Below are 21,540 nucleotides of genomic sequence, written 5' to 3'. Positions count from 1 at the left end.
GACCAGCTCCATTTCTGCATCATTTCTTTTTGAAGTTTATTTATTTATTTTGAGAGAGACAGAGACAGTGCAAGTGGGGGCAGGGCAGAAAGAGAGGGAGAGAGAGAGAATCCTAGGCAGGCTTCATGCTGCCAGCACTGAGCCTGACGTGGGGCTCAAACCCATAAAACTGTGAGATCATGACCTGAGCCAAAACCACAAGTTGGATGCTCAACTGACTGAGTCACCCAGGTGCCCCAGTATCATGTTCCTTTTGCATAAAGAGATTAAAGGAGTGAAGGGCAGTCCATGTGTTACATGAGAAACACCTGTGCCTTGATTTGCTTCCAGAGATATAATCCACAGCATTTGTTTAACAATGGATCCTAAAGCAGTTAAACTTCTTAGCAAATGGCAGAGAAAGGTGACACTGTAATTGTGGTTTATGATACCATGAAAGAAAACAGACCCCAGGAAAATGATCATTTCCTGTGCTAATTTCATTGACGATCAAGAAGACCAAGAAATCAGAGGCTCAAAACTTTTTGGAAAATTAAAATATATCTTTTTAAATGGGACAGAACAGTTTGAAATACTTGTAGACAGGGAAAAAAAGAACTGAACAGAACTGTCTTCTACCTGAATGTGTTTCATATTCTCAAAGAAGTCCATTTCTGGATCATGGCAATCAGTAAGCTGTACCAACTCTTTAAATTCTGGTTGATTTGGAAAAGTTTGAATTAAACAGGAAAGCACTGTGGTATAATCCTGTTGAATATTCTGCAAATGCCAAATTGAGGGGAAAAAAAATTTTTTTAAAGAATTTGTTTTCTAGAGGATACAAAGAAACACACAACAAAGCCATTACAATTTTTTTTTCTTTTTTTTAAAGTAAAATATTCCCACTATAATCACAAACTGAAATCAGAAGTGACTGCTGTCCTTTCTATTCTCATTCTCCTGTTAAAAGTTTGGTATTTATGCAATCAAGTATTTTAATTAAACGTACTTATAAGACTGACTGCTTTTCAACAACAGTATAAGTAGGGAAAAACAAAACCAATACCAAAACTCACAGACAGTAGTATGTAAAAGACAAAAATACAATCGCAAACCCCAATACCTCTGTCTGGCTCTTCAATCCTTTCCTCAATTTCTCCAGGAGTGAACGATGAATGATTTCCCTGTATTCTTTCTCTGTGACGTTCAAGGCAGCTACCTTCTTGATGATACTCATCAGGCATATGCTGGCATTATCACTTAAAGACATGTCTCCTAACTGGAAACAGGAAAAAAGAAAAAACCCCAAATTATTCTGTGTAATATCTGTAATATGGAATATTATTTCCCAATGAAAGAGTTTACCCCTCAATGAAAATGTTGCCACTCATCTATGTAAAAATCATAAGGAAGAACCAAATGTAGGGTTGTGAGGAACATGCAGGCATACCTCAGAGATACTGTGAGTCTGGTTCCAGACCACCACAGCAAAGTGAAAATCACAATAAAGTAGGTGACATGAATATTAATGTTTCCCAGTGCATATAAAAGTTATGTTTACACTATGCTATGGTCTATTAAGTGTGCACTAGCATTATGTCTAAAAAAACAAGGTACATACCTTCATTAAAAAATATCTACCATGATCTGTATTTCAGAGAGTCAGAATCACTGATCACAGATCACCTTGACAAACATAATAATAATGAAAAAGTTTGAAATATTGTGAGAATTAGCAAATGTGACACAAAGACACAAAGTAAGCAAATGCTATTGGAAAAATTGTGCTGACAGACTTGGTTGAAGCAGAGTTGCCACAAACTTTCAATCTGTAAAAAACAGTATCTGCAAAGCATGATAAAATGAGGCGTGCCTGTAGTATATAACTTTAAAAAATCATGCTTACTGAGAAGTGTCACTCCCATTTGGAAAATATGATGAAATAGAGTTTTTGATTTGTTTTAATTCTCCAAACAAGCAAAATAAGCAGTTTTCAATATTCAGTGTCATATGATCACTGAGAATGACAAAGTTGGCTGGTATAATCCTGGTTAGTTGTGCTCCAGTTCCTGCTTCGAGCAATGTAGGCAGTGAATGTGGAGAAACTATTTCCAACTCAGCCAACCAAGCAGTGATTTGGAATCCTTTGTGTTGGAACTTGACATAATATATGAAGAACAATCTCCAGAGAGATTACTTTTTCTTATATTACATAATTGTTGATACCTGATGAATAATTATAAAATGCCACAAAGATATTACTGATTACATGGTCAACTACAAATCAAGGGTTCCATTTTCCCCATTTTGGGCCTTTAATTCAATTCAGCAACATGGCACTTAATTATAGTCCAAACCCTTTACAGTTCTATATCAATAAAGGAGGGCAGACTGTCAAATAATGACAGTAGTTACAAAACTTCAAAAAACTGAGATATAATTGAAATACTATAAAATTCACTTTTTTAAAAAAATGTCTATTTTGAGAGAGAGAGAGAGTGTGAGCAGAGGAGGGACAGAGAGAGACACACACAGAGTCCGAAGCAGGTTCCAGGCTCTGAGCTGTTAGTACAGAGCACGATGCGGGGCTCAAACTCACAAACTGAGAGATCATGACCTAAGCTGAAGTCAGATGCTCAACCAACTGAGCCACCCAGGTACCCCTAAAGTTCACCCTTAAAAAAAAAATTATTTTAATGTTTATTTTTGAGAGACAGAATATGAGTTGGGGAGGGGCAGAGAGAGAGGGAGACACAGAATCTGAAGCAGGCTCCAGGCTCCGAGCCGTCAGCACAGAGCCCGACGGTGGGGCTTGAACTCACAGACTGTGAGATCATGACCCGAGCCGAAGTCAGATGCTTAAATGACTGAGCCACCCAGGCACCTCTAAAATTCGCCCTTTTGTACACTTTAAAGTGTACAATTTAATGGTTTTCAGTATAAAGTCTTTTTGCAAATATATTCACAAGGTTGTTTCAACCATCACCACTATCTAACTTCAGAACATTTTTATTACTCTCAAAATAAACCCTGTGCCAATCTGAAGTCCTCCCTCTCCGTTCCCATTCCTCCCTCCCTCGGAAGCCCTTCGTAAATTAGCCACTAAGTTACTTTCTGTCTTTATGAATTTCCCTATTCTAATACACAGCTTTTGGATTTTTCAAAGTGTTTCCACATATATTATTTTATTCAAAGTACTTATCTTTTAAATCATGAGAATAATAATATGGTCTTCACCATATTGCAAAATATTGTGCAACTAAAAGAAATTTTACACAAAAGTCTTTGTCCTGCTCAAAACACAAATTAAGGAATTTGGTCATGCAGTTGTATTATCAAAACAATGAAAACCAATTCATAAACTTTTGCTATAAAAACCTACCTCCAGATTATAGAAACAATTATGCATGACTAGAATTAAGTAGTTAACATCCACAGTTTGCATCTCTTTAATACAAGAGGTGATTGTCTGGAATGCTGAGAAGCGAACATCAAAGTTGATACTATCAAGATGTCTTTGATCAAAGGCGTTAAGCTACAAGAAATGAAAACATTGAAACGTTGAAAACATAGGTGAAAGTACATAAACCTTAAATAAACAAAAATGATAATACTTTTGAAGCAAAAGAGAAGACTTTCTCTCTTACCTTGACAACATCAGTAATGTATTTTAATCCACTCTCAAAATCAGAAAGAGTCTAAATGGAATGAAAAAAGTGTGTTATTACTGAATAAAATCTTAATTTTCCTGCCCTCCTCCTTTTAACTCCCTCCTTCCACTCAAATTTATATGAAACATCATACTGGCACCAAGAAAGCTGTTAATATGTGTTACATGTCATAGTTATCTTTTTAAAAAGGGGTGGGTGGTTTAGGGTAAAAATTAGTATTACAGACCTGGAAAACCTTACAAAGCAACTGTCTTGACAATTTATTCTTAATAACTGAGAAGAGTTTTGCTAGAGGCTTGAGGAAGCTTGTAGGCTCCAGACAATGTTTTAAAAGGTTTTGTACTGTCACCAAAATATCAACCTCTGTATCCTTAAGAAGAAAGAGAAATCACATTTCGGTAATTTATAAAACTGATCAACTTGGCTTTAATACATTTCAGTCCAGAAAACATACAATTATGAATAAGAAGCAAAAGTAGTAATTGGAAAAGTTATTTCACAGTCTTTTAAAAGTTCTTAGCATTTTAACTTAACATAAAATCCACAACAATGTCCATGAACGGTTTCTTCCTTAATTCTAATAGAAAACACATATGGCTTTGGGACAGAATTTCCTCTACTAAGTCCAAAAAGAGCCAAGAAAAATGAGCTTGCTGAAAAAAAATACACATTTCTGGTTGTCTACAGATCTGTGGTTTTCCACACTGAATTACTATGCGGTAAAAGATGTTCAGTGTAATGGCTTCGGCCTCATACCTGAGTTTGAGCATGGGAAGACTCTTTAACTTGGGATTGAACTAAGGTTTGAAAATCATACCAGAAAATTCCTAGCTATGCCTAATATTATTATAGTCTGACTTTTCATTCAGTCCTGCAACTGTGATCTATATTTAAGATTATACGATATACTGGGGCGCCTGGGTGGCTTGGTTGAGTGACCAACTTCGGCTCAGGTCATGATATCATGGTTTGTGAGTTCAAGCCCCACGTCGGGCTCTGTGTTGACAGCTCGGAGCCTGGAGCCTGCTTCTGATTCTCTCTCTCCCTCTCTCTCTGCCCCTCCCTCACTCATGCTCTGTCTCTGTCTCAGAAATAAACACTAAAAAAAAAAAAAAAAAAATTAAAAAAAAAAAAAAAAGATTATACGATGTACTTTTTGGGTTCCAGATTCATTACTGGTCAAAGTCAGGGAAAAAAAAAAAAGCCTTGAAATGGATTAGAAGCCAAAGAAAGGAAAATGAAGGGATTAATAACACTTTTTCTGTTATGACTGATGATGGCGTTTTCCACCTTCTTGTGCACCCTCATTCCTACTTCCATCCCAATTTTTCTCCTCTATTTTTATTTTTGTATTTCTATATAAAGTCTCTTCACAAATACATCACAGAATCTAACCAAGGAAATTACTGCTCACAAATAAATCTAATAATAAAGTGTTGCTTCAGAGACAAAATAAAATCCTATGAATCTGTACCTGAGCAATATTGCCACGGTGGAGGAAAGGGAGGAGAAGTGTAATGAGCAGAGAACTTTGTTCTTTGTCTTTTATGAACTTGCTGATCCTAGAGATGGGGGAAAAAATGGATATATAAGGAAGATCAACAATTTGAGAGTACTTCTCTAAGAAGCTCAACTTTTTGTAGAAAAACGTGACAGACACAGGTGGCTTTTATGTGTTCATCTATAAAAAGTTCAGGTGACTTATTTAACAGTGCTCACTTCTCTCCAACTTCAGGCACCTTGCTACTATTCTATTTCTCTTGTAGCATCTGATTGTATAAATGATATCATGATCTGACAATCAGTAATTTCTTATTTTACAAAGAAATAACATTCTAAGTGCCAAGACTTGTAGAAGGCTTTCTGTACAATTTTCACTTTAATTCCCAAAATAGCCTTCAATGTAGGAATTATTTTTAGCTCCATTTTGCCCAAAGAAAATGGGAGACTCAGAGAAACTGGTGTCACATCGCTAAGAAATGGTAGAGCAGGGCTTTCAAACCCGGGTCTTTCTGGTGCCTGATCTCTCTTCACCTTTTCACCACCACACAGCCTGTGATAAAATTCAATGAGTGTATTTTGTGTGGTTTCCCATTCTGCAAAACTTAGAAGTACAACAGTATAAATAAAACATTTCAAAGAAGTTCCTCAACGATTCTCTAATATATCATTTTTTGCTGTTGCTGAGGTTAACAGAAAAAATAAACTTTTCACAGCTAAGGCCTGGAACAATTTAGAGCTTAAAATAGAAACATTTTTTGTGCTCTGGTTTACTAACCTTGCTATAGAAATCACAATTACATATTATTAGGTCTACTGACAAAAAGAATCTTTAAAAATCCTTGCAAGATCTTCTTGACCCTCAGAAAACAAACAAAGCAACCACAGCCTGCTCTTTTAATTATTTTTATCAATTAAACTAAAAAAAAAAAGTATGTGATCTCATGTAACTCAAAATTCTTTTTTTCAAAATTCTAGTTGAACAAAATATGCAAAGGCTAAACAAGCAAATCTATTAGTCTACTTTAGAATTTTGAAGACTGTTTTCTTATAATAAAATGAAGGCAGATGCTTTACATAAAAGTTTTTTAATAAATATTCCAGAAAAGAAAAAGAGTTCCACATTAACTTAAAAATGGAGAACATTTAAAATACTGAAAACCTTTTCAGCTTATTATCACATTTAAATAATTGAAAAACTGGACATAATTTAGCAGAAATTAAAACCACGGAGAGTAATGTTACCTTTTAAAGATGTATATATATCACTTACTTTGACAGAATGCCAAGTTCCTTACTGACTTGTGCTCTGTTCTTTTTCTTTTTCACCTTTTCTGCACTTATTGTGGTTTTGCTGAGATATTGGAGAATTGCAGGTACATGAGGTAGAATTAATCTTCCTCCCATTGTGATAGACTCTGAAAAAAAGTGATGTTTTGATTTTAATAAATTATTCTCTTAAAGGATAATCGTACACTATCTTCATAATGACAGACAAGGAAACCACTCAATTATCATAAACATTTAATAAATTTCAAATTTAAAGATGAAATAACTTTCTTCTTAGTCATAATAGCTGTATCATTAGCTAAATTTAAGTTTATATAAGAGACCCCTGAGGCTTTATCTAATTAACCCATTTTGGGAAGTAGTAAAAGAACTGTTCGTACAATATGATAGGAAGAATTCAGAAACAGGACAGTGGAAGTCATTTGATAATTTCCTGGTGGGCAGTTGAGCTTTCTGGAGCATAAATAATCTGAATTGCTATGACTGCAAAGAAAATTCAGTTTATGTAAGTTGGTATTAATTTCTACAGAAAAGAAACTCTTTTAATAATGTAAGTAATCAAAAGAGCCAAATTGTATGGACTTTTTCCTTTGTGAGGGCACAAATGCTAGCTTTGCTTTGTACAGCACACGTACCATCTGTCCTTTCGGTGTATTCGCATCCAGTCACCGGCAAGCTCGAAAGTGTTTCTGTGGGTTCAAAATCTGGAAGGTTAAGAAGGTCATCAGCTATATCCATCACAATAGAGGCTGTGGCTTCAGAGAGATTCTTCGCTGACAAAATTGCAAAGACGTTGGTCAGGATATCACACTCAGGGTGCCCAGGTTTCTGTTTAGCCAGTAAAGGGAAATACCTGCAAGGAGAAACATTGAAACAGTCATCTTATTTCTCAATGTGTATTTATGAAAACATGTTCTATATGAATTTTCATATTGAGTTTAAATACATATGTGAAGGAACATTAGTAAGATTACTCAAAAGGGAAATTATTTTAAAATCTATAATATGATGGGTAATGGTAGGCACCTCACCAACATTACATTAGACAATTTATCTACATCTCTCGTTTAATCCTCATAACATCTCTAACACGGTCCCCACATTACAGGTAAAAAACAAAAACAAACAAAAAAAACCCCCTGAGACTTGTCTAAAGCCACTGTGCTTAGTGGTGTAGAGCTGAGATCTGAACCACAGTCTAACTCCAAAGTCTAAGCCTTTTCTACAAGAAATGTATTGAAGACAAACTATTTTTCAATTAAAAGCCTTGTAGAGTGTGAATGTTTATAAAACATAAAAACCAACATACTACAGCATGGAAATTAAGAGTACAGACCAAACAAGAATTTCCTGTATCGGGATATGCAACATTTAGAGATTAGGATCATTTTCGGGTGGAGGTGGATGAATCCATCCCCAATTATGAAACCTCGCACAAAGGATAAGAGCATCCCACCTAGAGGAAACACACCAACAAGGGTAGAGAACACAAAGGCTTTCCAACCAATGGCAAACCAGAAATTGTTTTACATCAGGGTTACGTAGTCCTAACAATCAGCAGGAAGGTAAAACCAAAAATATGCAGACAGTTTGGTTTTACCAATTAATCATCATTGGAAGAAGAGCTCAAGCACTTTTAATGTACTTAGTACTAACAAACTGAAGAAAGGCTCTAAGAGGCTGTATCCATACAACTTTGTCTAACAGATACTAGGCATGGTATGTGCAGGCACCAAGCAGGATACTTTACACATTATCACCTCTATTATCCACGAGGTAGGTACTGTTATTATTTCCATCCTACAGGTGGTGACACTGTGGCTCAGAGAGGCCAACTCTGTCAAAGAACACACAGTCGTGCTAGGATCTGAAGCTAGGTCTGTGTGGTTTTGGAGACTGTTCTCTTGACCACTACTCTATGATGTCTTAACATTTTTTTTTAAGCACAAAAGGTGAAAAAACTGCTTTCAATTGCTGGCAAGGTCTTCGCAAGAACCCATTCAAATCCAAAGCAACTTGTAAATGACCAAACTGCGTTTCTTGAACGGCAATGTAACAGTGTACTGGGCATGCTCCATGCTTAAGAATAGGACTCTGTCAGAAATTTCAGCCACTCTTTCAATATGTAATGAGTATTGACGAACCATGGATCATGAGGGGTAGTAACAATAATAATGTGACATGTTCTCTACCCTCAGGGAGCTTTAAGTAGGTCAGCTATTAAGAGAGGAGGGTAAAAAAAGGCAGCATGTGATCACAGGCCCAGGAGAGGAAAGCTCAGAGGAGGAAGAGATGGAGTCACGTGGGGTTCATGGTGGTCAGAACCAGAGCAGCTATTAGCGAGGGTGGCCAGGGACAGTCCCAGTTTATTTTGGTTGTTTTGGCTTAATTATTTCTAGCATCTCTCTTCACCCTCAGGAATATGGTTGGGCTTATATGACCTCTCTAGTTAATGAGTAAGTTTCTGTTGTTTCGAGTTCACTTAATTTCTGAGACAATTTAACCTTAATTGTAAGCTTAAAGATACCGGCTATAGTTCAGCTCTACCTGCATCTGTCCAAACACAAAGCAAAATAAAATGCTGGACTTCTCTGCAGATGAAAACCTGCTTAAATGTCTAACTGACACTATGTAAACTGTAACCACACTTTGAAATAATTTTTAACTGAAAAGTAACATTTCTATCAGCTGGTTCTGAAATACTAAAAAAAAATTTTTTTTTTTTAAATGTTTATTTATTTTTGAGACAGACAGAGACAGAATGCGAGTGTGTTGGGGAGAGAGAAAGGGAGGCACAGAATCCGAAGCAGGCTCCAGGCTCAGAGCTGTCAGCACAGAGCCTGACACGGGGCTTGAACTCACAAGCTGTGAGATCATCACCTGAGCTGAAGTCGGATACTCAACTGACTGAGCCACCCAGGCGCCCCAGAAATACTCATTTTTTAATTCTTCCACACACAGCAACAAATGCGTATCTATTGCCAGGGAGATTTCAAGGGAAGTCAGTCCTTCTAAAGACTTCTTTCAGGTTAAGTATTACATACAAAAAAAGCCATGTTACTCAGTGACTTCTATTTTTCTCCAACCCACAGTGGGAGAAACTGCAGAACACAGGATGAAGTGGCATCCAGTGATGTGGATCTATACCTTAAGAAAGGACCCAACTAATATAAAAGGCGGTCACCATCACCAAGTCTTAGATGAAAAGTCCTTCACGGTTCATTTGCATAAAAATTACACAACTATAAGACATTTCTCAAGTATGCCTATGAAAGGCTGCTTATACACGCCCAGTTATAAGACAAGACATGAAACTGTTTTCTCAAACTGGGAAATAAATGAAAAGAGCCTTTACTACCAGTAAAATATTTTAAACAGGTTTTCCTGAGGAAGACAGTGTCAAGGTCTTTGGTTTGTTTTTGATGACTATTTAATAACATGGGGAAAAGTTCCCGATATCATGGTACATGAAAAAAGATAAAATCAAAAGCTAGTTATATAGTAGGATACCAATTTTGTAAAAACTGTTGCCAAGATTCTAATATCACACAATCAATAATGATTTTTTTTTTAATTCTACCTTTCATTATTCAAAACAGATCAGGGCAAACTCAAGTCTATTTCTATCACTGAGATAAACAACATAGGTTTCTACACTCCTCAGGAAATATGCATTTGGTCTGTGACACAAGCATCTGTAGATGAAGGTCCTGTAAATGGCTCATGATGTCCTCAAAACAATGTTGACTTATGATCGGGAGGGCTGTTATGTATACTTAGATGTAGTTCTATAAAGAACAGAGGACATCTAGAAAATGTAAAAAGCCTATGAAATATTTTTGATTTTAAGTAGGAACTGGGAAAAAGACAAAGAATGCAAATTACAAATCGGCTTTTATTTTTAAGCAAACATGCAAAAAGTAGCCAGGTTTATATGCTGGTATAACTACAGATATCCCTGGCTTTTCAAAAGTTCATGTTATGCCACTTGGCTTTTATGAAAAAAGGCGAAACGCGAAAATAGCTTTCACCATTTGTTGTGCAGTAAGTCATTATGGAGGCAGCACGCACCCTGAGCAGTGAGAGTGGCCCTGCCAGGCTTCTTCCCTGGCAACCACACTCAGCATCTCAGCATCAAGGTGCCAGAGCTGTGAACTGCGTCTGTGAACATCTGTGCTTTGTCTTGATTTATTCTGTGCATCCCTCAGCAAGATGTGACCTAAGGTATCAGAGAAGCCTATGAGAGGTTATTTTTTGGATCTAGGAATGCTACAAATGTTTTCCGTGTAAATAAATAGTAATCACTTCTTTGCTTTATGCCATTTTGGCTTAAGAAAGGTTTCATAGAAATGCTCTACTTTCAGATAGCTGGAGAAACCTGTATCTGCCATGTTTCACATTCTGTTTTTCCCTTTCCCAGGCCAAATCAAACTACTGAAACAATTACAACACACCAGAAGAACATCCCTATTGATTCCAATACTTTTAATTTCTAAGTTTTAATGGAACTGTAAAACTAGCAAAAATGCATAACTTTTGCTATAATTATGCTCTACAACTTAAATTGCAAAATGTTATTTTACCTTTGCAAATGTTATTTTACCTTTGTTATTCCCCTTTGTTAAAAATTACAAATGAACACTCCAAAGATATATCATAAAAAGTATCTCTTGCCTGCTCCCGGGCACCAAAACCTCCGCATGCTACAATAACATTAACAGTTTCCCATGTATCCTTCTAGACATTTTCTTTTTCTTTCTTTTCTTTTTCTTCCTTCCTTCCTCCCTTCCTTTCTTCCTTCCTCTTTCTTTCTCCCTTCCTTCCTCTTCCTTCCTCTTCCTTCCTTTTTCTTCCTTCCTTCCTTTCTGTTTCTTTCTTTCCTTTCCTTCTTTCTTTCAAGTTTTTATTTATTTTTGAGAGAGAGACACACACAGAGCAGTGAGCAGGGGAGGGGCAGAGAGAGGGAGAGAGAGAGAATCCCAAGCAGGGCCTGAGCAGTAAGCATACAGCTGGACACAGGGCCTAATCCCACAAAGCATGAGATCATAACCCGAGCCAAAATCAAGAGTCTGACGCTTAACTGGTGGAGCCACCCAGGCACCTCTCCTTCTAGACATTTTCTACTTCGTTTTATATATATACACATACACAGCTATTTTTCTTGGATTATATTGTTCAGCAACTTGTATTTTTCTTTAAACTATGTATTTTGAAATTTAGCCACCTTATTCTCTTTAACCACACCTGTTGTATTTCATTGTATGGAAAGACCATAAATAATAATATTAATTCCCTTGACTCATTTTGACTAGATTGGTCTAAAACACTGTCCTTTTTAAAGGCAGGGAGGAAGGGTCATACCTTGCATTTCTGCTCCAGATACTAATTAGTTTCAGCAGAGGAGTGGGAGAATACGGACTCTCAGATCCAAGCCTTCCGATCTAGGACGCAAAATGAACAGAATACAAAATAAAATCACATACAGAATTGTGGACAAAAATAACTAAAAAGCAGAACAAGTACAGAAACCACACCCAAGGATAAAGAGCCAAGGGACAGAGATTAACATTTAAAGGACAGATGAAAGAAAAAAAACAAAGGAATCCAAAATATCTACACAGGGAAGATGGCAAAGGCAGTGCAAGGAAGGGCTAGACACTTGAAAGGAATGACGTCCTTTAGGTTTCATTTGGGTAGAAATAACAAAGCTCAAGCAGCTAGAAATCTTTCCTAAAATCAAGTCTCCTCTATAGTCTTTTTAGTTACAGTTATACCAGGTATCGTCACAAAGTGGTTACAAACAAGGAAATGTGTAACAAAAATACTTGTGCATTTTCTTTTGTATTTGTCAAAATCCAAAGGCACATCACTGAGGTGATACAACGGTTATATTCCATTTGCTTGAGAGATACGTCATATTCAAATTAACCTTAAGTATAAATGTCATGGGATTAAGAAACCAGCTCTTGAGCTTTAGGTGGCAGTGGAGGCAAAGAAAAGTGTTCTGAAGCTCCAGTAACAAAGGAAGACTTCGTGTAAAAGACCAGGAAAGGCATTCATGTCTGGGTGTAGACTAAGCTGGTTAAAGTAAAAACAAGGGAAGAAGCAGAAGATATCCAGGCAGAATGTAATACTCATGTTTACCTGGGGCCAAACCGCACCATGAAATACAGCATCAATTTCTTCTGTTCTGAATTGGTAAGACTCCCAATCCAAAAAGATGTCAGTTACCATTTTGATTCCAAGACGTCTTAAATTTTTCAGCGGGTTAATAAACCTGAGCTGTATCTGTAAAAGAAAGATCTTCTCTTAAAAAAAAAAAAACAAACGTATTTCAGGGCACCTGTGTGACTCAGTTGATTAAGCGTCCGACTTTGGCTCAGGTCATGATCTCCTGGTTCATGAGTTCGAGCCCTGCATCGGGCTCTGTGCTGACATCTCAAAGTCTGGAGCCTGCTTCAGATTCCGTGTCTCCGTCTCTCTGTCCCTCTCCCACTCGTAATCTCTCTTTCTCAAAAATAAATAAACATTAAAAAAATTAAAAAAAAAAAGTATTTCCTTTTTATCCTTGATTCCTCAGGGAAGCACTCTTGCTCAGATGGCTACGAATCAAACTGGAAATCCTGTTAGTAAGTCTATTGACTGTGGCTCTGATTCACATGGAAATGTCAACTGAGTATATCATATTGCTTTTTTCATTGAACAAGATGGGTAAACAGAGACTTAAAGTCAAATGGTGAGGTGTGCTCCATTATCACTGCCTAGTAAAATCACGTTAAAGTGTCCTTAAGGGGAAAAAAAAAATCACAAATGGAACAGCTGTTTTGTGTCCTGCCTTGTTTTATTTCTTTATCCCAGTAACTGTCTCAAATAAAATCCTGATTTCTTCCTATGAACAGAACATTCTAAACAAAAGTTTTTTTGCCGTCACAATGTCTTAGATTAGGGGGGAAAAACAAATCTTTGTTTCAAATGAAAGTCACTTTCTTTTTTTGTTTTCATAACTTATTTTCTTTTTACTTTTTCTGAAACTAGGAGTTTTCAATTATTCTTATTAAAAAATTAGTCTAGGGAACTAAAGAATGTATGGTCTATATAGTGGAATACTTCATACAGTATAAGAGAATAAGGTGATTAAATTGAGGCATGGGATGATCTGAAAATATACAGTTCAAAGAAAAATATGGGAAAAAAATCAAAATTTGTCTTTAGAGGCACAGAGGCTAGAGTGGGTGGATGTTGGAATTAAGAGCAAACTTCTTTCATAACAGATACTGCTACTCCTAGCGGCATCTCCTTCCTGATGAGTTACAAAATCACAATTATGTGGCCAGTTTGTTCAGGCTCAGAGTAGAATAATTTATTGAGACCCCACCAATGAGTCCAATGGCATGACAGCCATAGTTCTGACCTCAGCTTAAAATCTCACTAAAGGAAAACATATTAAATTATGTGACAGACTGAAAACGCTGAAGACAGCCAATAGGGGAGGAATTACAAATTTGAAAAGGGAAATAAATGCTTCATGTGAGAGGCAGAATTTCTAGTGGATCTTAAAGGATGAAGAGGTTTAGGCCAGGCAGAGAGATAAAAGCCTAGAAAGTTTTCTCCCAAGCACGGAATGTTATTAAAAATCAAACAAACGGGGTAAGGTGCAACCCCTAATTGTTTTTCCATTTCATTAACATACTGTGAGCAATGGATATATAGTGGCAACTTATTTTTACAAGGGACCTTTATTATCTATGTCGAAATCTAAAAACCACCCTGAAAAAAAATTTTAATATAATTTACTGTCAAATGGGCTTACATACAACACCCAGTGCTCATCCCAACAAGTGCCCTCCTCAATGCCCATCACTCATTTTCCCCTCTCCCCAACCTTCCATCAACCCTCAGTTTGTTCTCTGTATTTAAGAGTCTCTTATGGTTTGCTTCCCTCCCTCTCTGTAACTACTTTTTTCCCCTTCCCTTCCTCCATGGTCTTCTGTTAAGTTTCTCAAGATCTACATATGAGTGAAAACATATGATACCTGTCTTTCTCTGGCTGACTTATTTCACTTAGCATAATACGTTCCAGTTCCATCCACGTTGCTGCAAATGGCATGATTTCATTCTTTCTCATTGCCAAGTAGTATTCCATTGTATGTATAAACCACATCCTCTTTATCCATTCTCAATTGATGGACATTTAGGCTCTTTCCATAATTTGGCTACGGTTGAAAGCGCTGCTATAAACATTGGGTACAAATGCCCCTATGCATCAGCACTCCTGTATCCCTTGGGTAAATTCCTAGCAGTGATATTGCTGGGTCATAGGGTAGATCTATTTTTAATTTTTTGAGGAACCCCCACACTGTTTTCCAGAGTGGCTGCACCAGTTTGCATTCCCACCAACAGTGCAAGAGGGTTCCCGTTTCTCCACATCCTCGCCAGTGTCTAGTTTCCTGATTTGCTCATTTTAGCAACTCTGACTGGTGTGAGGAAAACCACTCTGAAATTTGTGAAGACAACATAATACCCTAATATAATGAATTTCATCAAGATTTATGGCCATGATATTATGAAGAAAAGTAATGGGGGGGGGGTTACTTGTGATGAAAATTGGATACTCTGATCAAAAGAAGTATTTGAGGGGCGCCTGGGTGGCGCAGTCGGTTAAGCGTCCGACTTCAGCCAGGTCACGATCTCGCGGTCCATGAGTTCGAGCCCCGCGTCAGGCTCTGGGCTGGTGGCTCAGAGCCTGGAGCCTGTTTCCGATTCTGTGTCTCCCTCTCTCTCTGCCCCTCCCCCGTTCATGCTCTGTCTCTCTCTGTCCCAAAAATAAATAAACGTTGAAAAAAAAAAAAAAAAAGTATTTGAATCTAAAACAACACATTTTAAATTCAAGTGAATGGGAGCAACAACGTCATTGCTTCACCATGCAAATTGGAGGAATCATCATATTTCATATACCCCCCAGGTTTCTACCATCTACTTGTGGCTAATTATCTCTTTATACAAATTACAACGACAGGAAATAACAGGCAAGCACAAGGTGATACAGTTACAGGTCATTCTGCTTTGCTTCAGTTCTGCAGGCAATATTTTCAATATGAGGTCTATCATGTTTGCTAAAAGATAAAAACTATTACCTACATTTGAAACAATATGGTATCATGATCCCCTGGAGAAAATAAGAAACTAACCTTAGCAAATATGATGTCAAATCAGACACCCCCACCTTTTCCCTCTTCCTACCAGGCACCCTCCACATCGGGTAGGATCTACACATTCCACTCACTTGGTTTCTACAGTGTCAGCTTCCCAATTTACTCAATAATTTAGTAAACTTGAGAAAAGCCCTAAAAGCGAGCAATTGTAGACTTTTGTTCCGAGAGGAACAGTCAATATGACTGAGTTCATGTACATTTAAAAGTTACTGTATTGTTCAAATATTCCAAAATAAATCAAACCACAACAACCCTCATGATATATACTTCAGTGTCAGTCAATGTTTTAAAGGAGCTAAAAGATACACACAAATAAAATTAAAAATAAAAATAAATAAATGTGTAACTTAGTTCAAATACACGAATGTAGAAGTTTAACTCACTTAAGCAGTATTACTGTGTAATAATTCATTACAGCACTTCAAGGAATTCTTTGAACTTGTCCAAGAACCTTAAAAAAAAGCTCCAAACGGTCAAAAAGCTTAGCACCTCACTAACTAATGATCTATGAAATTGCATAATTGGTCTTTGGAGTTACTAACTGTTGACTCAAGAGTAAGGCTGCATTACTGAATAACTGCTTCTAAGTTAACCAAGAAGTCAGACAACTTATACAGAGTTTATAAAACCTCTAACCTTTCACGATTTAATATATCCATGTGTAGACAAAGTCACTATCACTCACTGTAAGGCACAAATGAAAATTCACACAGAAGTCTTCATATGGCTCTGATGCTCTCAAATAACACAGAGAAAGAATTTTTCCAAGACCTCTTTTCAGCTTTCACTGTTGCTCCCCACCCCGCCAGCCTCTTTTCCACAAAGCAATCAAAGTGAGATTTTAAAAACATCAAACAGACCTCATCACTCCCTGGCTTCAAACCTCTTCGAGGTTTCCCAATACAGTTAGGAGTAAATCCAGCTCACAGCCCAAGAGGCCCTACCTAGCTCTCAATGTTACCTTACACGAGTCCTGTCGCTCCTGTGCTTTAGCCATCTTACCCTTGTGTCTCTTAGAATGTGCCAAGGCTGTTCTACCTCAGGGACTACCGGTCATTTTATCTGCCTGAAATGTTCTTCCCACAGCTGGGGAGACACGAGTTCAAATATCACCTCCTTAGAGAAGACACTGACCACCTTAATAAAAGCAGCACCATCCACTCCCTGTTTGTCACTTCCTATCACATCCCCTCATTTTATTTAAAAATTTTCACATCTTCATGTCCCTCAACATGCTCATGTTTTCCTCTACTTTTGTGAATATATGGAGTGTATTCCTTTCTAACAGCTATTTTAAGTTTTTGGCTATTTCTATCATCTATACCATTGCTCGTGCTGCTTCTATTGACTGTTTTTTTCCTTATTATGAATAAAATTTTCTTACTTCTTGGCATGCCCAGTAAGACTTGACTGGATGTCAGACACTGTGAATTTTATTTTCATTTAAATCATTTGAAAACTTTTGCATTTTATTCTCAGAAGCAGTTAATGTACTTGGGAAGTTGGATCTTTGTGAGCTTTGGTAGGTGTTGCCAGGGCAGCCTTTATTCCAGAGTTAATCTAGTTCCAACACCGAGGCAAAGCCCTACCTAGGACTCTTCCTGGTGCCTCGGGTATTATGAGCTTTCTGCCCTGGCTATTGGGAACTTGAGCTGCTCCTAACCTTGTGTTAGTCGGAGGTCTATTCTCTGCCTGCTTGCAGTTTTTCTGCATCTGTTCAAGAAGGATCAACAAGGACTAGATTTGGCCTTCCTTCTCAAGCAACTAAAAAACTGAACATATGAAACATTCATATGAACATATGAAATGATGATTTTTCAGATACTAGACAGCAGGCAGTAAAGGACAGTAAGCCCTGGGAGAGGGGGGCAACAGAGGAAGTGAGTCCTACACATTCCCCGGTTTCCTGCTTGGAGTTCCAGGATTTAGTGTGAGAAGGCAGAGCCCAGGCACGGCAGCAAGAATTTGCAGGCAGAGTATTGGGGAGGAGAGAGCTCCACAGAGAATGACTCACAGATCTGCAGAGGGTCTCATTTATTTCCCTCTGGGGACTCCCCACCAACCGACATTATTCTAATTATTTATTTATTCTCTTTCTCCCCATGACACTGAGTCCTTACCTGTCTCATTCCCCACCTAGAATGATGTCTGATAGATAGCAGGTAGGTGTGAAATAAGTATTTACTGAATAAATGAATGGACAGGAAGTTTTGTTTGCTTTGTTCACTGTTCCATCTCCAGTGCTCAGAACGGTGCCTGTCACCCAAAAGGGGCTCAATTAATATTTGTGGAAGGAATGAATGAAAGAGTAAAGAAAACAAAATGATGCCTAACAAAATATAAGGTGTGTTCTAAATCCCTGGAGCTCGGCAATCGAGAATTTCATTACTAAAGCAGATTTGTATCCACACATAGCCCAAAAAACAGCGTCAAATTTTGGTTGTCAATTTTCAGTGATCATGACCATATCTGAGAGACAGTTCACCATGCATATCCATAAATCAAATGAATGAAACAGATTTTTAACCCAGTTAAAACTGTGCCTGTTTACCATTAACGGAGAATCAACAGAAATGGGAATCTAGATCTGCACTTCAAGTCTCATTTTCTCTAAGAAGCCTTCAGTCCATAAAGACATAGGTTTCTCTCGACTTCCCAGAGAGTATACTTATGCCCGTATACTTGTTTCAACAGAACATAAATATATTGTCTTTAATACAATTCAGAAAATATTTACTGCCTTGTGAAGCCTCTGGAATTGAGCTAGCTGCCTGTCTTGCTGCTGATCTTTATTCAAAATACTCCTAGTAGGCAAGCATTTACTTATAAAAGACCTCTCAGCAATTCTTACCTCAAAATAACAAGGATGATGCTAACAGTATTCTGTTCATTCTCCAACTACTCTGGACAAATGAGAGTTGGAAGATGTCCTATACCTCTAGGCTCTTGAAATTAAACTGTGAGAAACATCAGCTCAACTATCCCTGACTTTAGTTTTTCAGATGTATATAGAACTAATTCACACTCTGTTTTTAAACCTCTTTTTAAAATATACAAGTGACATACAGCTGACCCTTGAATAATGCAAGGGTTAGGGGTGTTGATCCCTTGCGCAGTCACAAGTCTATGTGTAACTCCCCAAAACTTTACTAATAGCTTACTGTTGATTGAAAGCCTTACCAATACCATAAATAGTCAATTAACATATACTTTGTATATGTATTATACTTTGTAATTCTGTATTATTACTTTATAATAAAGTCAGCTAGAGAAAAGGTTATTAAGAAGATCATTAGGTACATTTACAGTACTGCACTGTATTTATCAGAAAAAAAAAATCCCATTTGCAAGTGGACCCACATAGTTCAAACCCACATAATTCATCCAGGAAGAAAAACATCTACAGTGAATCTCACCTTTTCTCGTTGGTCAAGGATGTGCGAGACTGTTGCTGTCATGCACAACAGTATCTGCAAAATCTTTGGTAAGTAGGCACTGATCAGATGACTAATGTTCTTCAATACTATTTCAAGGCTATTTAAGATACCATGCTGACGACCTAAAGGAAGAACTTTAGACAAATCCAAATCTTCTACTGACTGAATGACTGCAGAATGGCATTCTCCTAGTGCAAGAGATATCAAGTAAAAGGAAATGTAAGTTACTCTCCAATTACAGCTTCATTTCAATTTCCCTCAATGATACAGTATGATCATATAGATGATAATGTACTTTCCTAACATATTTTCTCCTGATTCTCTTACCAAATATTCAATGAGCTAGGCATGGCAGATTTTAGTATTATCACTTTATAGATGAGGAAACTCAGAATAAAAGAGAAACTTGTGCCAGAACGAAGTCTCTAAGCCCACTTCTCATCCTACTTAGACTATTCCTCAAAACCCGAGTTACAATGTCTTCATTCCCCCTTGCAATTTTCCATACACTTTCCTCACTCTCAGCTTCCACTGTCTATGTTGATTTGAGCAGTTTCACGGAAAATGTCCCACTAATTAGAAGTTTCTTAAATGCCGAGAATCAAATGTTTCCTCTTGTAGTCCTTTGTGAATAAATAAAACAAAATTCTTTATAAACAGGCACCAAAATTGATTTCATAATTTACTTAAAAGACTTGAATTGTTACCGCTTGAGCTTTATACTTCAAACCAACTGGCATGAAATCACAGCCTTGCTAATTCATACACCTAAATGGTACACCTGTAAGAGTACCATTTATAGCTACCCTCTTACAATGGAGGCTGTTTCACTGAACAAAAGCCTTTCTATTCTTTTGCAGGGCAATATACTGAATGAAAACATTTTAACAGCTGAATCCATTATCATAGAAAAATACAGAACTTAATGTAACACATTACCCTATAAATAAATATCTATGTTTGCCTAAAGCAAAGCAATTATGGGACTACAGCAGAAGTTCTGCAGTCAGAAAGAGCTATCATTTTCTCCCTCCCTCCCCCTTCCTTCCTTCCTCCCTCCCTTTCTTTCTTTCTCTCTCTTTACCTCTCTCTTTCTCTCTCCTATTTTTGGGGCACCTGAGTGGTTCAGTGGTTGAGCTTCCAACTCTTGATTTCAGCTTAGGTCATGCACCACAGTTGGTGAGATCGAGCCCCAATGCTAGGCTCTGTGCTGTTACCTTGGAGCCTGCTTGGGATTCTCTCTCTCTCCCTCTCTCTGCCCCTACCCAGCTTGGATGCTCGCTCTCTCTCAAAATAAATAAACTTAAAAAAAAAAAAAAAAAAAAAAAAACAGAAACAAAAACAAAACTACCATTTTCTACCTGAGTGGCTATAAGCAAAATACTACACTCTCTCTAAGTCTCAGTTTCCTCATTTGTAAAATGGGACCAGTCAAGTAATGATACCTCATGTGGTTATTTTAAGGATCAACTGAGTTGTATGTAAAGGGATCTGCCATAATGTCTGGCATGGAGTATGCACTCAATAATGTTAGCTATTATTATTAATAATTACTAACATTGCATACCAAAGAACAGACCACACAGCATTTCAACTCATTTTTATATACTTATTACATTCACTGCACTTAGACGGTGAGGTTGAGAGCAGAGATTATTGAAAAGTGTCCAGGGTACAGGAGGTATTCAATTAATCACTACTCAATAGATGAATGACTTAGTGAATGACTAAATACCAAGACAACTGAAATTAATTCATCAGCATGCTCTAAGTTTCTAAGGAGAAACCTATTCATTGTGTATGCGTAAGTACCATTTTTCAAATGGCCTAAATGCACAACAATCAAAATACATTACTTCCTTCCTTCCTTCCTTCCTTCCTTCCTTCCTTTAATTTAAAGATCTTATTTTTTCTAAGTAATCTCTACACCCAACGTGGGGTTTGAACTTACAACCCTGAGATCAAGAGTCACATGCTCCACCGACCGTGCCAGCCAGGCTCCCCCTGAAAAATACACATTTCTAATCAGGGGCTTACTGACACATGGATGCTGACGACCCTCAGGATCAGTGTGAGCTTTGCTTAATTCAATCAAAATTTCAAATGAATTCAATTTCAGCCAAAAATCCACCATCAAGATTGGGAGGAACAGTCCCATGAGAAAGATGTCCAAGAGCACAGGAGACTTAGCCTGAGACATCAGAAATCTACAGCAGACAACACACATTCAGAGTAGCAGGGAATTGAGAGCTACCATTCTTGAAGTGCTTCACAGGTTCAAATAGCAGGTCCAAGAATGTCTCGATCTCCTCTGGTTTGGTCCCAGCAAGGAATCTCAGAACAATGGACATGCGGGTCCCTGAGGCAGATTTCCCCTGAGTTTTACTCCCAGTCTTATTTTTCATTCGGCCATACAAAATCCTAAAAAGTTAATTAAGAGAACATTATTTT

At 37.4% G+C, this 21,540-nt stretch overlaps 1 protein-coding gene across 2 annotated transcripts in view; it reads right to left on the bottom strand.

The window, feature by feature from the left end:
- The window catches only part of UTP20 (UTP20 small subunit processome component), a 107,509-nt gene that overhangs the window by 34,903 nt on the left and 51,066 nt on the right, over nucleotides 1-21,540 (bottom strand). For both annotated transcript variants that reach the window (XM_045466176.1, XM_045466175.1), the window contains exons 26-37: nucleotides 21,344-21,510; nucleotides 19,069-19,277; nucleotides 12,585-12,728; nucleotides 11,802-11,881; nucleotides 7,076-7,293; nucleotides 6,424-6,568; nucleotides 5,125-5,212; nucleotides 3,877-4,020; nucleotides 3,627-3,677; nucleotides 3,362-3,514; nucleotides 1,103-1,258; nucleotides 619-759 (exon numbers count right to left, since the gene is read on the bottom strand). In XM_045466176.1, coding sequence (XP_045322132.1) covers nucleotides 619-759; nucleotides 1,103-1,258; nucleotides 3,362-3,514; nucleotides 3,627-3,677; nucleotides 3,877-4,020; nucleotides 5,125-5,212; nucleotides 6,424-6,568; nucleotides 7,076-7,293; nucleotides 11,802-11,881; nucleotides 12,585-12,728; nucleotides 19,069-19,277; nucleotides 21,344-21,510 — 1,696 coding nt within the window. The remainder of the gene's footprint in view (nucleotides 1-618; nucleotides 760-1,102; nucleotides 1,259-3,361; nucleotides 3,515-3,626; nucleotides 3,678-3,876; nucleotides 4,021-5,124; nucleotides 5,213-6,423; nucleotides 6,569-7,075; nucleotides 7,294-11,801; nucleotides 11,882-12,584; nucleotides 12,729-19,068; nucleotides 19,278-21,343; nucleotides 21,511-21,540) is intronic.

Source organism: Leopardus geoffroyi, chromosome B4, assembly GCF_018350155.1.
Source record: "Leopardus geoffroyi isolate Oge1 chromosome B4, O.geoffroyi_Oge1_pat1.0, whole genome shotgun sequence".
Classification (NCBI taxonomy): Eukaryota; Metazoa; Chordata; class Mammalia; order Carnivora; family Felidae; genus Leopardus; species Leopardus geoffroyi.
The sequence above is the reverse complement of the archived record's forward strand: the minus strand, read 5'-3'. Positions and strand labels throughout refer to the sequence as shown.